The sequence below is a fragment of the Metopolophium dirhodum genome, chromosome 1 (assembly GCF_019925205.1).
Source record: "Metopolophium dirhodum isolate CAU chromosome 1, ASM1992520v1, whole genome shotgun sequence".
In the NCBI taxonomy this organism is placed as follows: Eukaryota; Metazoa; Arthropoda; class Insecta; order Hemiptera; family Aphididae; genus Metopolophium; species Metopolophium dirhodum.
Genome location: NC_083560.1, coordinates 148,124,314 through 148,148,111, shown reverse-complemented (window position 1 = coordinate 148,148,111; position 23,798 = coordinate 148,124,314). Strand labels below are relative to the sequence as shown.

The following is a 23,798-nucleotide window of genomic DNA, read 5'->3' as shown; positions in this document are numbered from 1 at the left end:
TAGCAAACCGTTTTGTCTGCAAACAGATGCAAGCGAAATAGGAGCCGGTGCGGTACTTTTCCAACGGGATGACAGACCGGAGGAAAGACGCATAGTGTCCTACGCAAGCAAAAAGTTTAGCGAAACGCAAACAAGGTACGCCGCGGTCGAACGCGAGTGCTTAGCGATAATCTGGGCGACAGACAAATTCCGTCCATACCTAGAAACCCGACGTTTCGAACTCCTAACCGACAACTCGGCACTAACATGGTTACACAGGGCTAAAGACAAAAATTCAAAATTAACACGTTGGTCACTACAACTAGCTAATTTAGATTTTAGTACGGTACACGTCCCGGGAACACAAAACGAAGCACCAGATTTGTTATCTCGTGACCCGGCACCGGGCACACCCATAGACGAAGATCGACTTGAGGAAAAATTGGTAGGGGCGCCCACAGCGCCGACAACCAGTGTTGACCTCGAATCTGACCGAATATTTTCCATGTTCAATAACCACGTTAGTGACGACACACCACTCACCGCGACGACTCTCGAAAAGTGGCAGTCCGAAGACGCCACAATCCGTGCAAGAGACCCGGAGATTGGGCGCTGTCTAAAGCGGCGCCGGTACACATCGAAAAAAACACAGGAAGAGAGGGTAGAGCGGGAGAAACGTATTTTAGGCAAAAAGGTAGTGGTAAAACCAAGCACGAACACCGGCACACCGGTGAAGTTCGGCAAGGGCGACGTAGTCTACTACAAAGCACACCACTTATCTAAGGCACACAAAGATTTTCACGCCGGTTTCGCACCAAAGTGGTGGGGACCGGTAAGACTGGCAAAACAGGTCGGGAAAGGAGTCTTCCAAACCGACCAACAACCGCCGCGGAAAATACATGTGTCATGCCTAAAACGGGCACCGATAGGCCAACATTAAATAAACAATTGTCTGTAATAACAATCATTTACAGACAACATGACCGGCCAACAGCAGGAGAAGTGGCAGCAGGTTGCCGAGCTCATACAACGGCTGGGGCTGGTATCCGGTGGCCAGGATGAGCCGCGAACAGCCGCCCAGGTCGCGAGGATGACTACCCGCCAACTCCTGCAGGACCCAGTGCGGGCGGCCATCTACAACCGGGGCTGGGCGGACCGTACGACGGACATCCAGCGGAGGTTGCGGCCACACCGACCACCATTAACATCAACACCCGGCAGCCGCACACCGTCCCTGACAAGGCCACCACCCCCAGCAACGACACCTGCCCCCGTAACACCTGCGGAGCCGGCACCGGTACCCAGGCAAACGGGGTACTCCCCAGCCCAACGGGAAGGGTGAGGATGGAGGCGCAGCAGGCACGGAATCGCCGTAAATTCCAGCAGCTGAAGGAAAAGAGGAAGGCCAGGGAAAGCGAGGCAAGCCAACAACGTCGGCTTGCCAAGCAATTCGCGCCAACCTCAGACCCGGAAGCAGCCGGCACGCCTCCGGCCAACCCAACACCGATGGAGGTGGACAAACCGGCATCCAAGGACGGCAAGTCCGAGGAGCCGGGACAGCCCACCAGCCAGGAGTCGCCAGACCAATCAGAGGCCACGGTAGACATAACCGAGGCAGATTGGCTGGTGGCGTTCGAGGGGATGCCGGAGTTGGACGACAATCACTCGTTCTACACTCCGGTAGGGTCCCCAAAACACCCCCAGTAACACACACGGGCGCGGGCAAGTCTACCTCAAGTGAAAGCCAGAGGTAGTACAAGCCACCCCGTCCCATAATGGCACACAGAAACCGGTACAAGTGTACCCCGTGTGACGGTTTTGCGGGGGAGTATGACACGGTACGCAGCGGCCACCAGTACAAAGTACAGGTACCGCAGCGACCAGTCTACATTTTTCGTCAACCGCCACTACGGGCTACAGCGCGACAACGCCATCTCCCCCACCACGCCACAAAGGCACAAGGTGGGACGGGAAGGCGAGTCGCGTAGAACGAGTACCGGCCGTCGTAGACTAGTCACTAGTAAAAAGACACCCGTTCGACAACTATACACGCACCACGACCTAAACGACACATATATAGTCTCATATAGCCGCCGTCAGTTGTTCGTTTCTTTTCTTTTTGATATTCTTTTTTTTGTTGTATACTGTGACGTCCAACGCAAACAATATTACCATAATTTATAATTGTACTAGCAGGTACCGTAGGAGCGCGAAATGCGACGAGATAGATAAGAAATACTATCCCGCGCGCCCCAGTCTCCGCCGATCCAATACTGCACCACCGTTCCGGCAGTCGCACACACGCTCCCCTCCTAGTACCCACGGCCCAGAGTACCGGCCACTCACGTTATCTGTACGTATGTGACCCCCTCCCTCACCTGTCGTGTTCCGTGCCACCAAAGCTCGCAAAGTACTGACCGACACCAGCAAAAGCCACCACTACCTTTTTTCCCGTCTGAGCTCCCGGTACCATGAGCGAGTAGCACGCGTTTCGCTGATGCGCCGAAGGGCGGCACAAGACCCACACTAATTTACTGGTAACGTTTTGGTACATCTTTATTACTATTCTCACCGTGGCCGGTACTTATTTAGGGTATTATTATGAGATTATTATTATTATATTATTATTATTATACTTATTATTATTATGGTACATTATTGTTGTCCTCTCGCCGGTAAACCGCTCCGTCGGAGCCGTGTGGTGAGTAATGTTTATATTTTATATTATTATTATTATACTTATTTAGGGTATTATTATGAGATTATTATTATTATATTATTATTATTATACTTATTATTATTATCTTTATAACTTTACTTTGACCGAGTTTTATGCCTTCGGCTTTCTCGGCACCAACTTCAATCCAAAATTTATTCAAATAAACTTATATATATATATATATTTTTCCCCAAATTGAGGTGTTATTATTTCACCGTCGGTCACCTGTCCTATTACTGGGTCAAATGTATTCACGTTCTTAAATAATAAAAAAAAATCCACGGCACTCCGGCTTTCGGGTCTCGGTCCGTGGTTGGCGACCGTGAAATGTTCGAGGCGGCCACATGACTCTCGAGAACATGACAAACATGATCGAGCAGTCACAATACATATATATTTATACCTCTATACGTGTACCTGTTACGGGGAAATAAACATTAATCCTCTTCAGACTTCAACCGAAATTTGTGTTGTTAATTTAACGCTCGAGTGTGTCACCCGACCTACCGCACCAACAACCGGCTCTCCGCGGACCATCCACCACCACCGTCGTAGCCGCGTCATATTGAACAAAAAAAATATTGTAAAAAAACGATTATGTGCCAAGGATATATTCCAGGCGTGGCAAGATACAAAAGCTACACCTAAAACCAAAGCAGCTGCTATAAAAAGGCATCAAAAAGGTACTGGCGGTGGGCCTCCTTGTGATGTTATAATGTCGGATGTTCAAAATGATGTGTTACCATTACTGAGCCAAGTTGCTGTGGGTGGACATTCAAATAGTACCGAATCAGTAGTAAAGTTTACATTCGATGACGTCGGTACAAAGAAAACTGGCCAATCATTAACCAGAGAAATGGTTTTCAACCATACAGGTAAATTATTACTCCCAAAAGTTTTTAATGATCTTGGTAGAAAACTTACCATAATATGAAGCTTGTATATCTATAGTATATTATTTGTTTAGTATAATGTAGAATACAATACTTAAAATTGTAATACCCGAGATAAAGTGTCAATAACCAGTATTATCTTCTACGGTAACCCATAAGTACCACATGTATAGATGTAAATAATTTTATAAAGTAGTTTAAATAGCTTTGACATTTTTTTTCATTGGTTTAATTTTCTGGGATCATTTTTTTTTTCAAGAAAATACAACAGAGAATAAATAAATGACTTTAAAAATAAATTAAATGTACAAAATATTTTTTGGAATGGAATGTTCATCAAGTGCTGAAAATATAGAAGTTTTCATAGTGAACAATGTAGATGGTACGTAATTAAATTGAGTTAAAATTAAACATACTCTATATTCCGAATCTAAATTGACTTTGATATATTTTCTGTCGCAGATGATAATATTTTTGAACCTCTAGCTTACGACTGTGAAATAGATAAACAGCAACATGTTGAAGAAGTCGATAAAAGCTTCATAGTACATAAAATGCCTTCAACTTCAAAAAATGAAAAAATGGATAATACAACAGCTCATCTAGTAGATGTAGCCATAGAAAAAATGAAACTTAAGACTGAATATTATAAGAAAAAAATAAGTGTAATGGAAAGAACAAATGACATATTAGATGACATAAATATGTCATTAAAATCTTTTAATAACAAGTCATTATTTTGTTTTAGTATAAGTAGTTAAAAGTATTACATCACGTAATTTTTTGACTGGCATAAATGTCCCTAAATCACTTGCTGTTGGCTGTGTGTGTTACATTTATATACTTATATAATATAGTAATATTATTACTTCGTTTTTTACTATACCTATAAACCTATTAATAAAAAAAAAGAAACAATTCTATGATTGACATGAATGTGATAAGCACCTACCTATTGTTAGTTGTTTTTAATTTTTTTATTACTTAATACTTAGTATTATGATGTTAAATACTATTATTAACAGTTGTTATACATATTTAAACAGTGTAATTTATCTTTTTTTTTCTTTTTTTGTTAGCTACTTGTAACTGCATATTATCATTATATTATATCATATTTTTATTTTATAAAATACAAAGTTTTTCATATAGTTATACTACACAATTTAAATAAAACAAATTTTATAACTGTATATTATATTATTACATAACTCTCCGATTATGTAAAAACCTAACATTTTTTCCCTTTGGTGTCTTCCTAATATTAGGTCTCTATTCTGGTTGTTATTATTTTCTTCTGCTGTCACATTGTAAATTCCCATATCATAATGTTCTATGTCATCTGTGTACTCTGGTACATTGTACGATATGCAAATATTGTGAAGAACAACACATGCATTAATTATTGCTGTAACTTTCTCTGGCTTGCAGTGCAACGTTCTGTCTTTTAATAAGCATCTATTGATAATTTGTAAATAAATAATTATTCACTAAATATTTAATGATTAAATTAACAAACCTAAACCGTGATTTTAAAACCCCATTGCAACGTTCAATGATACTTCTCGTTGACATTTGCTTAGCATTAAAGTACTCCTTAGCTTCTGTAGAAGGATTATTTATTGGAATCAGTAACCATTGTCGTAAAGTATACTCAGAATCTCCTAAAATTATAATTACTTAAAATGTAATTGGTTGGTATCTAAAATATGCCTCACCTAATAAATAAAAATCTGTAAATTGGCGAGCATGTAATTCTTGCATGAATGGTAGTACTTCACTATTATTCCATATATGCAAATCGTGCGTGCTTCCGGGAAATAATGCATTTACATTAAGAATTTTCAAGTTCGCATCACAAACCTAAATTTGGCAAATATTGTAATATTATAATATTACCTATATAGAACAATGATGAAAAACAGAGATGAATTTATTACTAGTTGAACATTTATCGAGTGGTAACCTTTACGGTTTATATAAATGTGTTCTGGGTATTGATTTTCATCTAAATTTAAGTTTTTAGAAGGAGGGACATGTGGCTACATGTGTGCAATCCAAGCAGCCAATAACACCAGGAAATCCGGATTTCCTGTAAAATCTAAAAAGACTTATGTATTAAACTAAGAAATAACAGTTTATTATTAATACTTGTATTACTTATTGCGGCTCTCAATTAACTCTGGCATATTTGAAGGAAAATTAACCCAAACACCAAAGATTTCAGAATGGTTGAGTGCAGATACAACCTCATTTAAACAACGAGATGTAGTGGACTGTGATACTTCGGTAAACCGACTATTGCCCACTGGTGATTGGTATGAGCCCGTCGCAAAAAAATGTAATTCTATTAAGACCTATAGGTAAGACAAATGTAGAAGAATCCTTATCTTATGAATCATTCTAACTAACTCTTTAATTATTATTGATACAGATAAATGTTTTAAGAAAATAGTTTTCAGTGCTGAACATGACATTGTTTTTTCCAGATTCAAATCAATATACCGATTAGGCATAACATCGAATTTATCTCTATCTATAGACTTATATAGGCTTATATTATAGCTAACTTTATATTTTACAATTTGGAGTTTGCTTTCGTCTACCTATTTATTTTGGTGCATATTAATCATTCGAATACCTGCCATCCCGCCATGATGTAATTTACATTAGGTATGTATTTCATTTTTGGTGCAAATAACCTACTCCCAATTACCTAATTACCTTTATTTCTACACTTATTGATGATGAACGTTGTTGGACTTCTATATGAGGTGCTAATATCTCAAATAAAGCACGAGTTGCATTTTTTGTCAAACGAAAATTTTTTTGGAACAATGAATCTGAAATTGAAAATGCATCCCTCACATATTTTAATGTTTTAATGTATAGATTATAGATACTTTTTGTTAATTTGAAGTTAATGTGTACCTCTTCATTATTATTTTTCAGGAATTTTAACCAATATGAGGAAAGGACAATTTGTTGTATATTTGTTTCTTTTACATACATTTTTAACAATAATTAATATTTTAACATGCAAATTGCAAGAAAAATCTTCAACTCTTGGAAATTCAGCAATTATTATTAAATCTACAATCAAGTCCTTAGAGGATTATAAAACCGTTGAATGTTTTGCTGAAATTTGGTTGGATATAAATAAATTTGCAACAGTTAATAATATATCTATTGCAAATCCATTCCAAGGTATACCTTAATTAATTGATTACTTAACTATGTTATTAATAAAAATGATTATTGTATTGATTATATTTTAATTTAAAATGTAGGAAATAAAAGAAAAAGGAAAGAACCAAATGATCTTAAAAATTTCATTGTCTATGCTAGCACTAGTGCACATTACACAGAACCTACACAAAGTAACGTACAGACAAGTGAAGATTTCTACAGAATAAATGCGTACTATGTGATTCTTAACACACCAGTTACAAAGTTAAAAGAAAGATTTTCGAATGTTTACAAATGGGCATATCTGTTGATAATTTTTTTCAACTAAAATTTGAAGAAAGTCAATTTTTTATTCATCATTATCAAGTAAATCTTCAGTTTTTAGTTTTATGATAAAAGTCATTAGTACATTAAACATTTTAACTGTTTTCAGGGATTATTGGATTTATCGAAATTCAATATTCAGTCAGAGATGACCGTAGCAAAAAACAGCATCTTGCAATCAGGAAATTAAATAAATTATAATACAATAAAACAAAATATTTCTAAAAGTGTGTTTCCCAACTTATACAAGCTACTACAGGTAGCCATAACTATACCAATCAGCTCGGCTACATGTGAGCGAAGCTTTTCTGCAATGCGCAAAGTCAAGACATGGCTGCGCACGAGTATGCTGCAAGAAAAATTTAATAACTCTTCAATATTGTACATTGAAAGAGATATCAATATCAGTATTGAGAAAGTTTGCCGATAAAAATAGATTTATTGTATTAAAATAATAAAATATTTATTTTATTATAAATTAATAATTTTTGAAGTGCATATTATATAGTTAGTAATTCATATTTAGTAGTTTTGTTATTTAGTAATTTAATAGTTGATGCTTACTGAAGAGTGAAGGTATGATAGATATTAGAGAGGTGGTGTGGGGGCGAAGCGCCCACGGCATACTTTGCAAAGCAACATTTAAGCCCGCCTCAAATTTGATCAAATCTCCGCCTATGTTATTACCATAATTATTTCGCTGATTATTATTATCGTTATAATTTTGTCTATAATTGTTACTATATCCGCCGCGATTATTAGAATTACTGTATCCGTTACGATTATTATTATTAAAATTACTGTATCCTCCACGATTAACATTTTTATTGAATTTATTGTATCCGTCACTATAACCATTTCGATTATTAAAATTATTATTCCTACCGTTTTGATTCATATGCCCGTTATTACTGCGGTAAAATGTATTATTTTTACCATTATTATTCTGTTGTTTTGTATTATCCCCATTTACACCCTGATTCTCGTTTTTACCAAAATTTTGACTTCCCGCATTATTCTGCAAATTTTCGATATTCATCCTAGAATTATATTCGATTTCTTCGTCTAGAGCCATTTGTATACACTCCTCCAAAGACTAAGGACTTCTTGCTTTCAGTACTATATATATAAGTGATTTGGTAACCTCGTCATAAATATAATCATAGCCTGTTTTTTCGTTTGGTTTTTCACTACAGTTTCCTCAGCTTTGTTCAACCCTATGGTACTGGCTGCACATAATTTGTAATATAATTCTTCGATTCTATTCGCGAATTTCGCTACGCTTTCCCCTTCTGCCATACGTGCCGTATTTAAACCTATTGATAAAGCCCTCTCCGAAATTTTATGTTGCTGATCCCGATTATGTTGACTGTGCTAATGAACATATTGAAAATGAATACGATAACTCTGACGATGATTTTTCTGAGTCGAATGTAAGTAATAGTAATAGATCAATAATTATTCCGCGATCACGTTCTAGAAGTCGAAGTCCTTTACCAGAACCGTCGTATTACTTAGGGAAAGATAATATAACTAAATGGTTTTTTGACCCATCGTCTAATAAAATACGCACTCGGCGACGTAATATAGTTTTACATTTACCAGGTGTAAAAAGAGTTGCTCGCGATGCTGTATCAATTTTAGATGGTTGGAAAATATATTTTCCAAATTCAGATATTGATAATATAGTGAAGTGCACTAATATTTATCTAGATAAACTTCGTCAAAATTATAGTAATCAAAGTAACTTACGTGAAACATCAAACATTGAAATAAATGCACTATTCGGACTTTTATATTTAGCTGGAGTAATACGCAGCAACCATCTCAATCTCGATGACTTATGGTCAGATGACGGCCTAGCACCAGGGCCGGCCCTAGGGTAGGTCAACTGGGACATTTGTCCTGGGCCCCGCGCTTACGTCATGAAAAATAGATGGTAGCTAATATTCAACAGTTATGTTGAAAAATAATAATTCTTAGAGTTTAAGTTATAATATGTTTTGGAGAGAAATAGTATTTATTTAATTTTGTACAAATGCATATTGCATAATAATAATATTTATAAATAGCGTTATGGACTTATGGTATTAATAATAGTTCTATTAATACCAGCTATTCGACGATCGATACTAAAAGTGTCTTATCGCATCAGAGCGCTGACACCCGAAATTATACACACTTAATCAATCAGTGGATTATTTCGTTTTATTTTTATTTGTTGTACATATAATTTGAAGACAATACGACCCGGTGTGGGTGATATTGATAATTTCACTTTTAAATTGTATTCAGAGTTCATACGTCAAAGGACGAACACGAAGGAAAGGAAGCTGATTTTTACGATTGTTATATTTTATATAAAGGTATGAATAACATTTTTAATAATAGATCATTGTTAAGTATTCGATTTTTAAGTGTTTTTAGTCAACCTTTGTTTAATAAATTGATTTTATTCTATCTAAAATTCTGATCAAATCGCATACGTAGAAATGTAGAATGTACTATTGCACCGCGGCTGTATTAATTGTAATTTTATTTAGCTACCTCCACATCCGTTCGGCGATAATATTGAATTATTTATAATATAGCCGTATATAATCTATATTATAATATATTAAAGACAACAATTATTATTATTATTTTTTTTTTTTATTAAAGAAGAAAGCCTCGATGACGGGATCATTGGCTTGTTTTACATAGGTACTAAACTTAAACTAAATTATAAACAATTATAAACAATTATTATTATTTTCTGATTGAACATTGTTATGGACATGGTTATTGTTCAAAATATACAGTTGGAAAATAGTAGAACATAGGTATATAGAATAAGTAATAATGTGTAAACGTATTATAGAAGTAGTATCTTAGTAGTATTGTTGATTACCGTCTCAGGATGATAATATGCATTACGCACCGTTAGGAAGTACTCATACTCGCGTCTCGCGTCGCTGCCATTCGGATTATAATATTATACTACTTTTACTAATCGTATTCGTTATTAATTATTCAATTACATTTAATTAAATAATTATTGAACATTTAACTTAAGATAATGTCAACGCAATATTTGTTTCACTTTCAGACACACGCACAACATAGATAAACCACTTTCACCTAACATTATTTGTATAATTTTTTATTAATCTTAGAGTAAAATTACTTGTAATAACAATTATAGAGGATAATATTTTTGAGGGTTTGACATTTAGATTTATATTTTATTATTACATAACTTTGTATTCGACTTATAAAATAAAAAAAAATGTTAAAAATTGTTTTGAAACAATATTTAAATAAATCTATTTATCATGCTCTCAAAAATATTATTCTCTATAATTTTAGTGCTAGGTTATTTAATATTTTGCTCTAAGATGACTCAAAAGCATAAAAAAAAACGATACTGCGTAAATGCATTTTGTCTATATTGCGCGTGGCCGCGTAGGACAGAGAGAGAAAACAAACAGTGCGCTGGCATCCTCTTAATATAGATAATAATTAATTCATACGATTATAATTGATAGGCTTACTAACCATGACTAGTCGAGAACGTGATAAGTTCAGAAAATACGAGTCAGGAAACGTAAAACGAGAAAAAAAACGGAAGGTTGAGGAGTTAAATTATGCAGAAACATAGGGGTACCATGAACAAATTTTTAACCATATCTAAAAATGAAGATATTGAAACCACTGAAAACCCAAAACAATCCAGTTCTTCATATTTAGATAATACTCCAAATATTATGTTAAACGATGACATTGAAATTACTGAAAACCCAAAACAATTAAGTTCATCAAATTTAGATAGCACTCCAAGTATTATATTAAATGAAGATATTGAAATCACTGAAAACCAAAAACAATCCAGTTCTTCATATTTAGATAATACTCCAAATATTATATTGAATAATAACATTGAAATCACTGAAAACCCAAAATGGCCAAAATAATCCAGTTCATCATATTTAGATAATACTCCAACTATTATATTAAATGAAGATATCGAAATTAAGGGGATTCCACCCGACCGTGATTTTTACCAAAATATACCTATACAGATTTTTTACTGTACAGATTTTTCTAGTGATCGGAAACAAATTCTGAAAACATATTTGAATTCGTCATGAAGTTTACTTTAAAACGACTTTTCAGCATTTTTGAAATTGATCGCTTAAACCTATCAAATTTTAATCTAAAATTTTGAATTTTAAGAATTTTTAAATAATAGTAATATTGAGCTAAAAAAATTATTTTAAAAATGTAAGAAAGTCGTTTTCAAGTAAACTTCATGACAAATTCAAATATGTTTTCAGAATTTGTTTCCGACCACTAGAAAAATCTGTAAAATTGGCAAAAGATAGATACTTTTAGACAAAAAAAAATAGTATATATTGTTCGTCAAGCGCGCGACGCTGCGTATTTGACATGTGACTGCGCGTGCGAAAGTGTCCCGTTTCCATGAAACTGTACGTCGCACGAGTAAACCAAATATAATAATAGTTCCAGCGCGATGACGTCACGCCTGCGATAAAAATGAAAATATCCATAAACTTATAAATTAAAATTTATAAATAACACATATTATGCAATCGATATTACCGGAGTATTTCCTGCGCACTGCACATATTATTTATTAGCGGCTACGTATAATATATGCTACGGTAATTATTGCCAGTTGCCTACTATTTTGGCTTCTAAATTATAATAAATTATAATTCATAAACGTTTTACGTTATTCTTCTTATAATGGAAAACGTTTTACAAATTAAAAAACGACGAAGAAAATATTTATCCAAAAAACACAAGGGAAATGTCGATAAACTAAAAAAATGGCGAAAAAGTCTTAAAACTGACAGTGACACGGTAAGTCAAAATAATTTACATCTTATATATAGGAATACAATTTTAGTATGTGCATTGTGCATGTGATTTTAATCTTGTACGTATGATTATAATATAGGAAGAAATAAATAATCTGTCGACATCGGAGTACCATCCTAATACTATCGATGATACTATTATAACAGAAACGAATAATGCACAAATGTACGTTGGTCTCCAATAGATATTGCTAATACTGGTTATAGTTCCCTATGATCGAGGTCCACTCAACACCTACTATACAGCAGAAAGACATCCCCGATTTTTTTTATTACTCAAATGTGTATATTTAAATTTAATAATAACATACAGCGATGGCCGATGAGTTTCTACTATAGAATAATACATATGAATTACAAAAAGAGTGGATAAGTGGATGTCACTCTGCTGTACAATAGGTTACAAGTGGGTCATGGATAGTATTAAATTTGAATTCAACAATATAATATCATTGTATACGAAAAATGATTCTGATATGTCAGTATAGGATATTTTACATTATGTTTGTATATTTTTAAATTTTTTATTATTATTATATTGTATTGTACTTTGTATAGTTTAGAAAAAACAGATTTTTTCAGTTTTTTTTTTTAAGACTTATTTTATTAATAACACCATTATGATTATTTAAGGGTTAATGATCATAGTATGGTACAATACTTTTATCCATTATCACCAGAAACTTCCACAAGTATATTCGAACCAATATTCAACGTAAGTACCGTAGTCTCAGAAAACGGTTCAACTTCAAGGTAAGAAATTATATTATTACCAATAAAAATATATCAAAGAAACATAGACACATTTTTTTTGGTTTTTTATAAGCATTATTGAAATTTAAATTATATATGTATATTGTGTAGTTTAGAAAAAACAGATTATTTTCAGTTTTTTTTTTTTAAAACTTATTTTATTAGTAATTTTGATCCCTAATAACGCCCTTATGGTTATTTAAGGATTGATGATGATAGTATGATACAAGACTTTTATCCATTATCACCAGAAACTTCAAAAAATATATTCGAACCAACATTTAGCCTAAGTACCGTGATCTCAGAAAACGATTCGACCTCAAGGTAAGAAATGTATTATGTATTATATTATGCAACGCGCAATATTTCTTTTATCTCTCTCTGACCCATGCGCAACATAGCAAAGCTTACGTTCACAATTATAGGTAATGATTATAATCATAATCATTTTTAAAATTAGAGTGAAATTACCTTTTATACAATTTAAAGATAATAATATAAGATATTATTATCTAGGGCATCTCATAGGCTTTTTATTATGTTTTAATTTTAAAGCGAGTTATGAGTATTTTATAAAATCAAACTTTAATAAAAAGCTATGCTATGCCCTAGCTAATAATCTTACCGTTAATTTCTTTAAGAGGTAATTTCACTCTAACTTTAGAAGTTATTATGATATCTAAATTATAATTTATAATCATTATTGTTTACGTAAAATTTGATATGTTGTGCGTGGGTCAGAGAAGAAAATAAATAGTGCTCTGACATCGTCTTGTACAGCTAAATATTATTTAGTAAACCTATACATATAAAAACTATAGCCTGTATTTGTATTATTAAATAAGTATTTTGAATTTAAAATTGTTTTTAGAGTTGAACATGATGTATTAAATGGCCGAAGAATAGTTGACATTAGTTATATTTTTAAATCAATTTCATCAGTTTGTCATACACCATTTGATTGTTCATTTAAAAATTTAATTTTTTCTCATGAAATTCGTAAAGGATTTTTTTCTGAATTTCATTTTAATTGTTCTATGTGTCGTAAAAAAGAATTTATTTATTCTGAACCTCCAATTTTAAATGACAAATTAACGGTAAATGCTGCTGCTGTCACTGCCATGTTAAATACAGGGCAAGGGCATTCCCAATTGGATCAATTTTCAGCCATTTTAGATATGCCTTGTATGTCTAATAAAACATATCAGAAAGAACATGAATTCGTGGCAATACATGGAATGTTTACTTCCGGAAATAATTGATTCGCGACTTGACCGAGGACTTCCACTTAGAACAGGCTTATAATATTATAATTAGATACCTATTATAATAATGTATAATACGTACAATAAATTGAGTAAAATATAAAAGATTTTGCAGTGATGAGTATTTTTTTGGCTATCAAACAAATACAATTTAGGTAGTATACAGGTAGGTAATAGGTAATTACATAAAAATTAAACGAAAAAAATTAAGTCTAAAAAGCGTATAAAATAATCATAAAAACTACTTAATTATTTGAAATAAACGCTTGTTATTATTGTATTATTAATACATTACAAGTTACAATAGTTATATACTTATTTTAACTTTATTTTCTTTATATTTAATTATAAAAATGCCTGCGATCAATGTTTGTTGGGTAAAAAATGAAAATGTAAAATTACGTCAGGCAGCGAATGATATACTATCTAGTTTTAATAATAAATAAATTGATGTACTATGTATATTTATTATATTATTTTTATACAGATAGTGTAATTACGGGACGCCGTCATAATCGAAGATAAGAAATATCATTGTGTAATGGCGGGCTGTAGTAGTCATGTGGGCGGGCGGGGGCACTAACACTAATGATCGTTTACTACTAACACAAATACACGCCACGCACGCACGCACTATGGAAAATGCCTTAAAATCGCCTATACTCAGCTCCTTAAAAACGATCGGTATCGAATCCCCTTAATGAAAATCCAAAACAATCAAGTTCTTTATATTTAGAAAACACTCCAAATATTTTCAATATTGATGAAAATTCAACTGAAAACTAAATTTTAGAAAGTAACAATAAGTGTATAGGAAAAAATGTTATTGGTAAAGATTATTTGCTTAAAAAATCAATCACATATATGGGGTGACCCTGGAACTGGCCTAGCCATTTAGACAGTCAAATAAGATATGATATAATTAAGTTTGGACCAATACGCTTAGTGGATTATGAATTTCCAAAGACTCTTCAAAATGATAGCTCTAAACGAAAATTTACCAAAAACTTGTATACAAGAAATTTAATAAATGGTGAAAAAACTGATAGAGTTTGTTTATTCGATTACGAAAAACTGCGTGTTTTGTTATAGTTGTAAGCTTTTCTCTTCTGAAAACCCCCACCTCAACCATCTAAGTACTATCGGAACAAACGACTGGAAACACTTGCCTGAGAAACTTATAACTCATGAGCGTTCTGTTCAGCATTTTAAATCTATTGAAGCCTGGACAGAATTTAAAAAAAGAATTTTGAAAGAAAAATTTATTAATCAACAACATTTATCTATTATTGAGAAGGAGAAAATTCATTGGACAAATGTACTGAACAGAATTTTATCAGTCATTCATTATTTAGCTGCTCATAATGATGCATTTCGAGGTTCATCAGATGTACTTTATACTAAAAGTAATGGGAAATTTCTTGGTTTAATAGAAATGCTGGCGAAATTCGATCCAGTAATAATGGTACACGTTTACAGAATTCAAAATAAAGAAACACATGTCCATTATCAAGGTCATAGAATACAAGACGAAATTATTAATATGATGGCCAATGAAATCAAGCAAAAAATAATAAGAAACATACAATCTGCTAAGTACCTTACGATTATAATGGATTGCACTCCAGATATTGAACACAGCGAGCAACTTGCTATTCTTTTGCGAATAGTACATATGGACGAAGAAAACGAATACAGTACACCTACTATACAGGAATATTCCTTAGATTTTATAACTGTCGATTCTACAACTGGTTTAAATTTATCGGACGTTCTAATGAAACAACTTAAACTATATAAAATAAACATTGAAAATTGTCGAGGTCAGGCCTACGATAACGGATCGAATATTACAGGAAGATATCAAGGAGTTCAAACCCAAATCTTAAATATAAATCCACGAGCATTTTTTACTCCTTGCGCTGCCCATAATTTAAACTTAGTGTGATGCTGCCAACAATTCAACTATAGCCATTACATTTTTTGGTATAGTTCGACGTGTTTATACATTATTTTCTGCATCAACATGTCGCTGGAGTATTATTAAAAAACATTGTACAGTGTTCACGGTTAAACAATGGTCAGAGACGAAGTGGGAGAGCCGTATAAATAGTGTGAAAACTTTACGTTTTCAACTTTCAAGTATTTTAAATGCTTTAGAAGAAGTTTCCGAGACAGCTAGTGATTTGATGGCCTGAAGTGAGACTGTTTCACTATCAAATGAAATTGGTAATTATGAGTTTATATTAAGTCTTGTGACTTGGTATGATATTTTAACAGAAGTAAATATTGTGAGCAAAAGTACACAAGATCAGAACATGGATATAAATACTTCTGTAAAAATGGTTCAAAGTCTAATACAGTTTTTTCATCAATATAGAGAAAATGGGTTTAATTTGGCGAAAATTGCTGCTACCAAATTAGCTGAAGATTCTGATATTGCAGTTGCTTTCAAAAATCCACGAGTAAGAAAAAATAAAAAATTATTCGATTATGAAAATGTTGAAGAACCTGTGTTCAACAATGAAGATCGGTTTCGTACAAATTATTTTTTCGTCATTCTTGACCATGCAATACAGTCGATTAAGAAACGCTTTAAACAGTTAGAGACTTATTCGGACAATTTTGGATTTTTACATCGCAATGGCAAGTTGAAAACAATGGAAAATGATGATTTATTAAAACATTGTAAAGATTTGCAATTAATTTTAACAGATAACGATCTAAAAGATATAGATGGATTAGATTTATTTTCTGAACTAATCATTTTTCGAGTTTTAATTGACGAAGATACAAATTCACTCCAGGCACTTAATATTTTAAAAACAACAAATGGATCATTTCCTAATCTAACCATTGCTCTTAGAATAATGCTAACCATTCCTGTGACATCTGCTTGTGCGGAAAGAAGCTTTTCAAAGCTAAAGCTAATAAAAACTTATTTGCGCAATCGATTAGGCCAAGACAAACTTTCTGAACTAGCTTTAATATCAATTGAAGAAGAAGTATCGTGTTATGGACGTCTCCAAAACCGAGTTTGTTCGCTTATAAGAAATACGTGGTGTATGAGTTATCACTAATACTTTATTAATATAATCAGTTGTACAGAATACTTAGATTTAAATAATTAGACTTAAAAGATTAACAGAGGTTCTGCTCGATGGTCTGACAGTACTACACTAACTCTTATACAGACAGCGAGACACGGTAGGGGCTCGCTCAGGCTCAAAACTGTCCACACAGCGAATTCCCTTAGTCCGTGTGACTTTGCCTGTTCACATATTAATATGCTTACACACTATTCTATATTATACTATTACTACATATCATACTGTGTATAGCATACAGACAGGGGTTCACAACAATCGTCCACAATCGACTATAAACATCTCATCGATATCTTCGCTTCAAAAAAATGTAGAAAGAAAATGTTTAGTTAAGTTTTAATATGATAATTTCTATTTTACTTTATATTTAATTTTTATAAAAAGAATTTTACTTTATTTTAATTGTTTATAATATTTTTATAAAAAGAGTTTTACTTTATTTAAATTGTTTATAATATTTTGATAAAAAGAATTTTACTTTATTACAATTGTTTATAATACAAAATGATAAAAAGGATTAATCGTATCTATTATTTATTTACTTATGTATCCTGATAAAACAGTATAATATAGTATATTTGGTTTTAATTATTATTTATTATGTTCCAATAGAAAAATATACCTAATAATATTTATTTTTTTTGATATAATATGAAGATCGCTATTTACTTGGGCTCACTAAGAAGTAGTATGTATTGTAGTGCGGAGTAAAAATATATAAAAATTATTAACTAGACTACTTTACATATATATCTGTGTAAGGGCATGGAAAAGTATAAAAATATATATAATGAAAACAGGACAAATTAAACAAATATACGTACCTATAGTCGCGGCAACGAAAAATGAGCGCTGACCGTCATGCGCCAAGCGTCAGTTTATTAGCAGTGGTTACTGGTTATCAATCTTTGAAACAAAAAGCCCGCTTATATAGGTACTATTTTATTTTTTAAATTATAGGATTTTTTTTTATTGGTTATCAATTTATTTTACATTTTATCATACAAACAATTAAAAAATATTTACAACGGAAAAAATAATAAAAGACAAGTATATTATAGTAAAATAGCAATTTTTAAATAAGTGTTTGAACGTCATCTTCACTGTCCTCGTCATTGCCAAAATCACTGTCGTCAGTTTGAAAAGTTATAATGACCGGCTCTAATACACTGTCTATTAGTATCTCCTTCTGATAATCTTCATACTGGATTGTCTCAGCATGTTTGACGCATTTTTCCCAGTCACTCTTGGATACCAAATCCAATGCCTCGTGAGTGAGTCTTTCGACGTCCACCATTTTAAACGTTGAATTATTTTTTGCCACTTCGCCTTTTACTTGAGCCCATATAAGTTCAATGGGGTTATACTGACAATGGTACGGTGGCAGTCGTACTACTTCATGGCCCATTGAACTTGCTATTTCATCTAGCTCGTACTTTTTAAATGTCGGTTTTAACAAATTCACACGTTCGCGTAGTTCGGCTAGAGTTTCCAAAGGTAAAAAATTAATATTTTGATTTTTCAGCCATTCCTGCACCTCAGTTTTTCGAGCATTACATTTTGGATAATTGTTTACCAACATAGAATGATAGGGTACATTATCCATAACGATTACGCATGGTTCGGGAAGTAGTTTTAGCATATCTACATACCATTGGTTAAACACATCTGAATTCATAGACGAATGGTAGTCAGTAGAATTTCCAGCTCGGCATTTAAAAACTAATTTCGATCCCTATATGAACCCGAAACGCGATGATCCAGCGTAATTATTAGGCGACCTCCTTTACCGGTTGGTATTTTAAATCCCTCAGTATCTTCATTATTCTGCCAAATATGAGACCTTGAATGATTTTGGTTTACCCAGGTTTCATCTAGGTAAACCACAGGTCGGGTGTCTTCATTCTGTCTGAGTGTACACATTGTACGTAAAAATTTACATCGTAAAGCGACTATATCGTTTCGCTCCATAAGCATTTTGCGGCCATTATTGCATTTCTTAAACGTAAATTTTAAATTTTTTAACAAATTTCTGACCGACCAGACGCATCCTTCATAATGTGGTAATTTTTTTTTAATTTCGCTTAAAATTGAAAAAGCAGTTGGATATTCATTTCTTTCATAAAATTCGTGTACGATCCGTCGGACTACATCAGCATCGAAATCGTCCAGCTCGGAGCATTTCTTTGCACGTTTGTACAATTTACGAGGTGATTGAAATTGCACTTCTTCATCACTATCCACTGAAGATTTATTCGCCTCCATACATATACGCCGCACAGTTATCCTTCGAGCGGGCGCGCATTTTGCAGTTACACACGCGGGCGCGCGACGGTATTAACACCGCATAATTTAGAGCCGCATTTGAATTCATGTTTATTGTTTATATGAATCTTATAGTTTTTTCAATAGACAATATTAATCCGTACGTTAATTTGGAATAAAAAAATAATTGAATGCTGTGAAAATAATGTTGAAGAAACATAACTATTGACTAATATGCAAAGAATATTAAAATAATATGAACATTTATATTAAAAAAAACATATATTTATGAACAAATAAAGTTGAAACCAGTCTTTTATTTTCTATGACGTCCTCTTTTAACACAATAAATTATATAAACATCCTTTTTATACATTTTTGAGTTAATTAAACGATAACTTACTAAAACTTTATAATACATTGGCAAATTATTATACTAACATAAATAAACAAATGATACAATAACAATCTTATCAGACTTTCATATAACATAAGTAGATACAAAACAAAATTACAAAATAAGTGTTTTTGAGAAATAGACTTTAAACTATAACTAAATTTTTTAAATATCACTTTCTTGTGAACAAATAAAATGAGAAATATTTGTTACGAAAAAATACGAATGAGAAAAAAAAATTAGTTATACGTCCTCAAAATATTCTTGGTCGTCACTTTCGGGTTGCATACACGAGTTACATCGAATAGTTTTGGTTGAATGATTTTTACAAACGTGATTACCACATTGGCAGCAGGTTGTCGACGTTCTGTTGTTTTTTCTTTTACCACACAAAACGCAAGCTCGACTTTGTGATGGAGGAATAGGTTCGGCAGGTGGTTTGTATTTTTCCAAGGTTTCATCGTGCATTGAAGACAATACAAGTACAACTTTTTTCTTTTTCGTCACCATAGATACTAGCGTCATGTCTGGTTGGGCACCGAATTGATGTGTACCAGGTTCCAAATTTCTATGCTGAACTTATAGTTTCGGGAGGTATTTCTTTTTTGTTTTTTTTTTAGGGTGCCCATAAAAGTTAATCCGTTTTTTAGTAAGTTTTCAGCTAATGGATAACTGCTAAACCAGTTGTCGGTTGTAACGTTTCGCTTTGATTTTTGAATAGGTTCAGTTAGTCTGGTAACTATATCATAGGGCTTGTTCGATGTCACAAAAGGGCCCGTGTCTTGCTTTCCACAGTAAATTTCTAAATTATACGTATAAAACGTTCGGGCATCGCACAGTGCATACATCTTTAGTCCATATTTCGCCGGTTTTTTGTCCATGTATTGAATGAATCCACAGCGGCCTCGGAAAGCGACTAACATTTCATCAATAGTGGTGAATTCGCCGGGAGAATATGACTGTTGTGAGTTAATTACAAAGCAATTCAATAGATCTCGTATTGGGGCCAATTTATCATTTTTTCCCGATCTGTCCTTGTACTTATATCATCGAAACGTATGCACCTCATAAGAAATCTGAAGCGCCTCTCACTGAAATTGGCACGTAAAATCATAAGACCGGTTCCATTTGAGGTAAACAATTCACTCAAATTTGTTCTATTAGCCCTCTTTACGGCAATCAAAAATAAGGCGCCGAAAAAAGCTTGTATTTCTTTTTGATTTGTCAATCTAAAATCACGGTCCCTACTATTAGGGTTTGCAAGTTTTCTCCATTGAATGTAAGTATTTGTGTGTGAAACTATTTTATCGACTATATCCAGAGAAAAAAATTGTGAAAAACATTCAATTTCTGTTTTACATTGACGAGCAGCTCCTTTTGGGCCGGGTAAAATCTTGATTATATTTTTTGATTTCGTTTTTGAAATACTTGCTACTGGTTCGTTAGCCCACAAAGTCTCACCATCTTTACCAATAAAAAAACGAAAATTCTTACCTACACTTTCTTCAATTTCATCTGCAGTGGACGGTGAATCTAATTCCTCTTCAGAATCACTGTCATGATCCGAGTTTTCAATTACCTCTGGCTCGAAATCAGGATCATCATCATGATCTGAGCCATAGTCATCAAGTACATCATATTCATTATCCTCATCTTCCAATTCTTGAATAATCCTTTCAATGTCTTCTGGTCTGTTATAGTATTCATTATGCTGTCGATGATACCTGGTAGATACAAACAATAAACATAATAATATAGTACCTACATAATAATAATAATAATAATAAAATTATAAAATAATAATAAAAAATAAATAATAATTAATTATAATAAAAATAATAATAATTATAATAATTATAATAATAATAGTCATAATAAAATTATAAAATAACACTTACATATTAAAATATTAGCGGTGTCAGGCGCAGGTTGAAATAGAAACGGTAATAGGCGCACAACGGTATTTACACCGCAGTTACATATGCATTGGAAGTAATCGTGTTTGAAACTAAATAACAGCGCACCCGAAAATGCTAAAATTATAACAACTGCCTTATCTTACGACTAGATAAGAAATTACAGATTATCTAATGGATAGGTTCGCTGCATGAAACTTACAACGAATGGGCGCGATTATTTTTAAATGTGCGGTGTAAAAACCGTCCGCGCGCCCGCTCGAAGGTTATATACAAAGTACCACAAGCCTGAGCAGCAATTTTTTGTGCGCTTTTAAAAAAATCTGAATCCAAATCTTTTTTTCCGAACACATTTTAATAAAATTATAAACACTAAAAATGATTTTTTTACTCTGACTATGAGTATCACGTTCTTTAAACGACATTTTTAAGTTTTAAAACAAACGTACTACGATATTCAATGACTATTACACGGCGCGCACGAAATACGTGTTTACGACATCAAGGTGTGTAAACGATGGACAAGGAAAAAAATTTACTATATAAGGTGGCTGGTATAATATAAATCCCCCTCCTAAACATATCCCAACTAAAGAGGGTCTGGAATGTTATAGTTTGAATTCCTGCTGCCTGAGGGACACCATCTGTAACTTGACGGTTACTATTGTTACCGCTCATTTTTCAAATACAATACAGTAGGTACAGCGCGTAGCAGCACGACAGCTGCACTATGTTGAGAATCATTGGCCGTAAGAGTGGGTAAAAACAACGGGTCGCGGTACCAACGCTCATTTTTCGTTGCCGCGACTATGTTTAAAAAAAAATACGAAGAACATTATTTTGTCCGAGGGCCCCGCAAAAACTAGGGCCGGCCCTGCCTAGCACCACCATATTTGTGAGCAGTTATGTCTAAAGCTCGATTTTACATTTTACTAAGGGTTTTGAGGTTTGATGATATTGGTACTAGAGCTACAAGAAAACAAATTGACAAACTCGCACCCATTCGTACATTATTTGATAACTTCGTAACACGCTGTCAAAATAATTATACAGTTGGAGAAAACGTCACAATAGACGAAATGCTCGAAGGCTTTAGAGGGCGATGTAGTTTTCGGCAGTACATTCCGAATAAGCCTAATAAATACGGAATAAAAATTCAGGCCTTAGTTGATTCCCGTACTTTCTATACAGCAAACATGGAAGTTTATATTGGGATGGACCGTATAAGTGCGATAACAGTCCTATGAGCATTGTAAAAAGAATGGTTGCCCCTATTTCAAAAACGGGACGTAATGTAACCATGGATAATTGGTATAGTTCGATACCATTATCATTAGATTTGTTGAAAAATCACAACCGAACTATGGTTGGAACAATACGGAAAAATAAACGTGAAATTCCTCCATGTTTTTTGGACACAAAAAAAAGAACATTGAACTCATCTGTTTTTGGACATGGAGAAGATATTTTGCTTACATCATATGTGCCAAAAAAAAAATAAAAATGTGTTACTTATTTCAACCATGCATGAGCAAGGAGACATTGACCCTGAATCCGTTGAAAAAAAACCTGAAGTTATAATGTTCTACAACCAAACAAAGGGTGGACAACTCGATTCGGTACATATGAAAAAAACCCCAATGCTTCACCATTAGACGGTAACCGAATACTAGGTATACTTTGAATAGGCTGTTCAACCAAGTAAATAGAAGTATGACTCCGTGTGGTCATTTTATACTTATTAAACAATTAAACAATTTAATATTGAAATATCACTAATTTACCACAGTATAACAAATGAAAATGCGATCAAAACCACACACAGTCAACTGAAAACGTAATTCGTCGAACAATAAACCATACACACACCATCGATAAGCCTTATATTATGTGAAAACTCGGCCAATGCAGTACTATGTAATATTATACTTATTTATAGTTGTTGACATGACCGTATCCGAGAAATAAGATAGGATATAATATCATAAAATAAGATAATTACAAAACATTACGCTGGTATTGTATATACGTTTATACCGTAAAATGAAACAAACTTTCAGTTGCTTGGGATGACTCAAAAATAGTTATATTGTATTAATATTTATAGA

At 33.2% G+C, this 23,798-nt stretch overlaps 5 protein-coding genes and 1 pseudogene across 5 annotated transcripts; 3 read left to right on the top strand and 3 right to left on the bottom strand.

Moving 5' to 3' along the window:
- Nucleotides 1-4,743: 4,743 nt before the first annotated feature.
- LOC132933308 (putative nuclease HARBI1) lies at nt 4,744-6,530 on the bottom strand (annotated as a pseudogene).
- Nucleotides 6,531-6,557: 27 nt separating this feature from the next.
- Nucleotides 6,558-7,108, top strand: LOC132934434 (uncharacterized). Its single transcript, XM_061000734.1, has 2 exons — nt 6,558-6,798; nt 6,882-7,108. Exons 1-2 carry the CDS (start codon nt 6,558-6,560, stop codon nt 7,106-7,108), a joined length of 468 nt encoding a protein of 155 aa, XP_060856717.1.
- A 4,745-nt stretch (nt 7,109-11,853) lies between these two features.
- Nucleotides 11,854-15,953, top strand: LOC132933306 (zinc finger MYM-type protein 1-like). Its single transcript, XM_060999614.1, has 5 exons — nt 11,854-11,970; nt 12,068-12,153; nt 12,621-12,740; nt 12,945-13,064; nt 15,098-15,953. Exons 1-5 carry the CDS (start codon nt 11,854-11,856, stop codon nt 15,951-15,953), a joined length of 1,299 nt encoding a protein of 432 aa, XP_060855597.1.
- Nucleotides 15,954-16,323: 370 nt separating this feature from the next.
- LOC132933305 (zinc finger MYM-type protein 1-like) lies at nt 16,324-17,085 on the top strand. Its single transcript, XM_060999613.1, has one exon. The coding sequence runs from the start codon at nt 16,324-16,326 to the stop codon at nt 17,083-17,085; it is 762 nt and encodes a 253-aa protein (XP_060855596.1).
- A 1,102-nt stretch (nt 17,086-18,187) lies between these two features.
- LOC132933304 (uncharacterized) lies at nt 18,188-18,718 on the bottom strand. The gene has a single exon (XM_060999612.1). It carries the CDS (start codon nt 18,716-18,718, stop codon nt 18,188-18,190), a length of 531 nt encoding a protein of 176 aa, XP_060855595.1.
- A 1,577-nt stretch (nt 18,719-20,295) lies between these two features.
- LOC132933303 (piggyBac transposable element-derived protein 4-like) lies at nt 20,296-23,421 on the bottom strand. Its single transcript, XM_060999611.1, has 3 exons — nt 23,327-23,421; nt 20,949-21,498; nt 20,296-20,733 (listed from the first exon to the last, which is right to left on the bottom strand). Exons 1-3 carry the CDS (start codon nt 23,419-23,421, stop codon nt 20,296-20,298), a joined length of 1,083 nt encoding a protein of 360 aa, XP_060855594.1.
- Between the last annotated feature and the right edge of the window lie 377 nt (nt 23,422-23,798).

Excerpts from the sequence above, each read along its gene's own strand:
- LOC132934434 (XM_061000734.1), top strand. The coding sequence starts at position 6,558 with ATGAGGAAAGGACAATTTGTTGTATATTTGTTTCTTTTACATACATTT. Across the intron at positions 6,799-6,881 it reads TATTGCAAATCCATTCCAAG|GAAATAAAAGAAAAAGGAAA; the intron begins GTATACCTTAAT and ends TTTAAAATGTAG.
- LOC132933306 (XM_060999614.1), top strand. The coding sequence starts at position 11,854 with ATGGAAAACGTTTTACAAATTAAAAAACGACGAAGAAAATATTTATCC. Across the intron at positions 11,971-12,067 it reads TTAAAACTGACAGTGACACG|GAAGAAATAAATAATCTGTC; the intron begins GTAAGTCAAAAT and ends ATTATAATATAG. Across the intron at positions 13,065-15,097 it reads GAAAACGATTCGACCTCAAG|TTGTAAGCTTTTCTCTTCTG; the intron begins GTAAGAAATGTA and ends GTTTTGTTATAG.
- LOC132933305 (XM_060999613.1), top strand. The coding sequence starts at position 16,324 with ATGGATATAAATACTTCTGTAAAAATGGTTCAAAGTCTAATACAGTTT.
- LOC132933304 (XM_060999612.1), bottom strand. The coding sequence starts at position 18,718 with ATGGATAATGTACCCTATCATTCTATGTTGGTAAACAATTATCCAAAA.
- LOC132933303 (XM_060999611.1), bottom strand. The coding sequence starts at position 23,421 with ATGACCACACGGAGTCATACTTCTATTTACTTGGTTGAACAGCCTATT. Across the intron at positions 21,499-23,326 it reads TCTAATGGTGAAGCATTGGG|GTATCATCGACAGCATAATG; the intron begins GTTTTTTTCATA and ends TGTATCTACCAG. Across the intron at positions 20,734-20,948 it reads GCGCCTTATTTTTGATTGCC|TCATATTCTCCCGGCGAATT; the intron begins GTAAAGAGGGCT and ends AACTCACAACAG.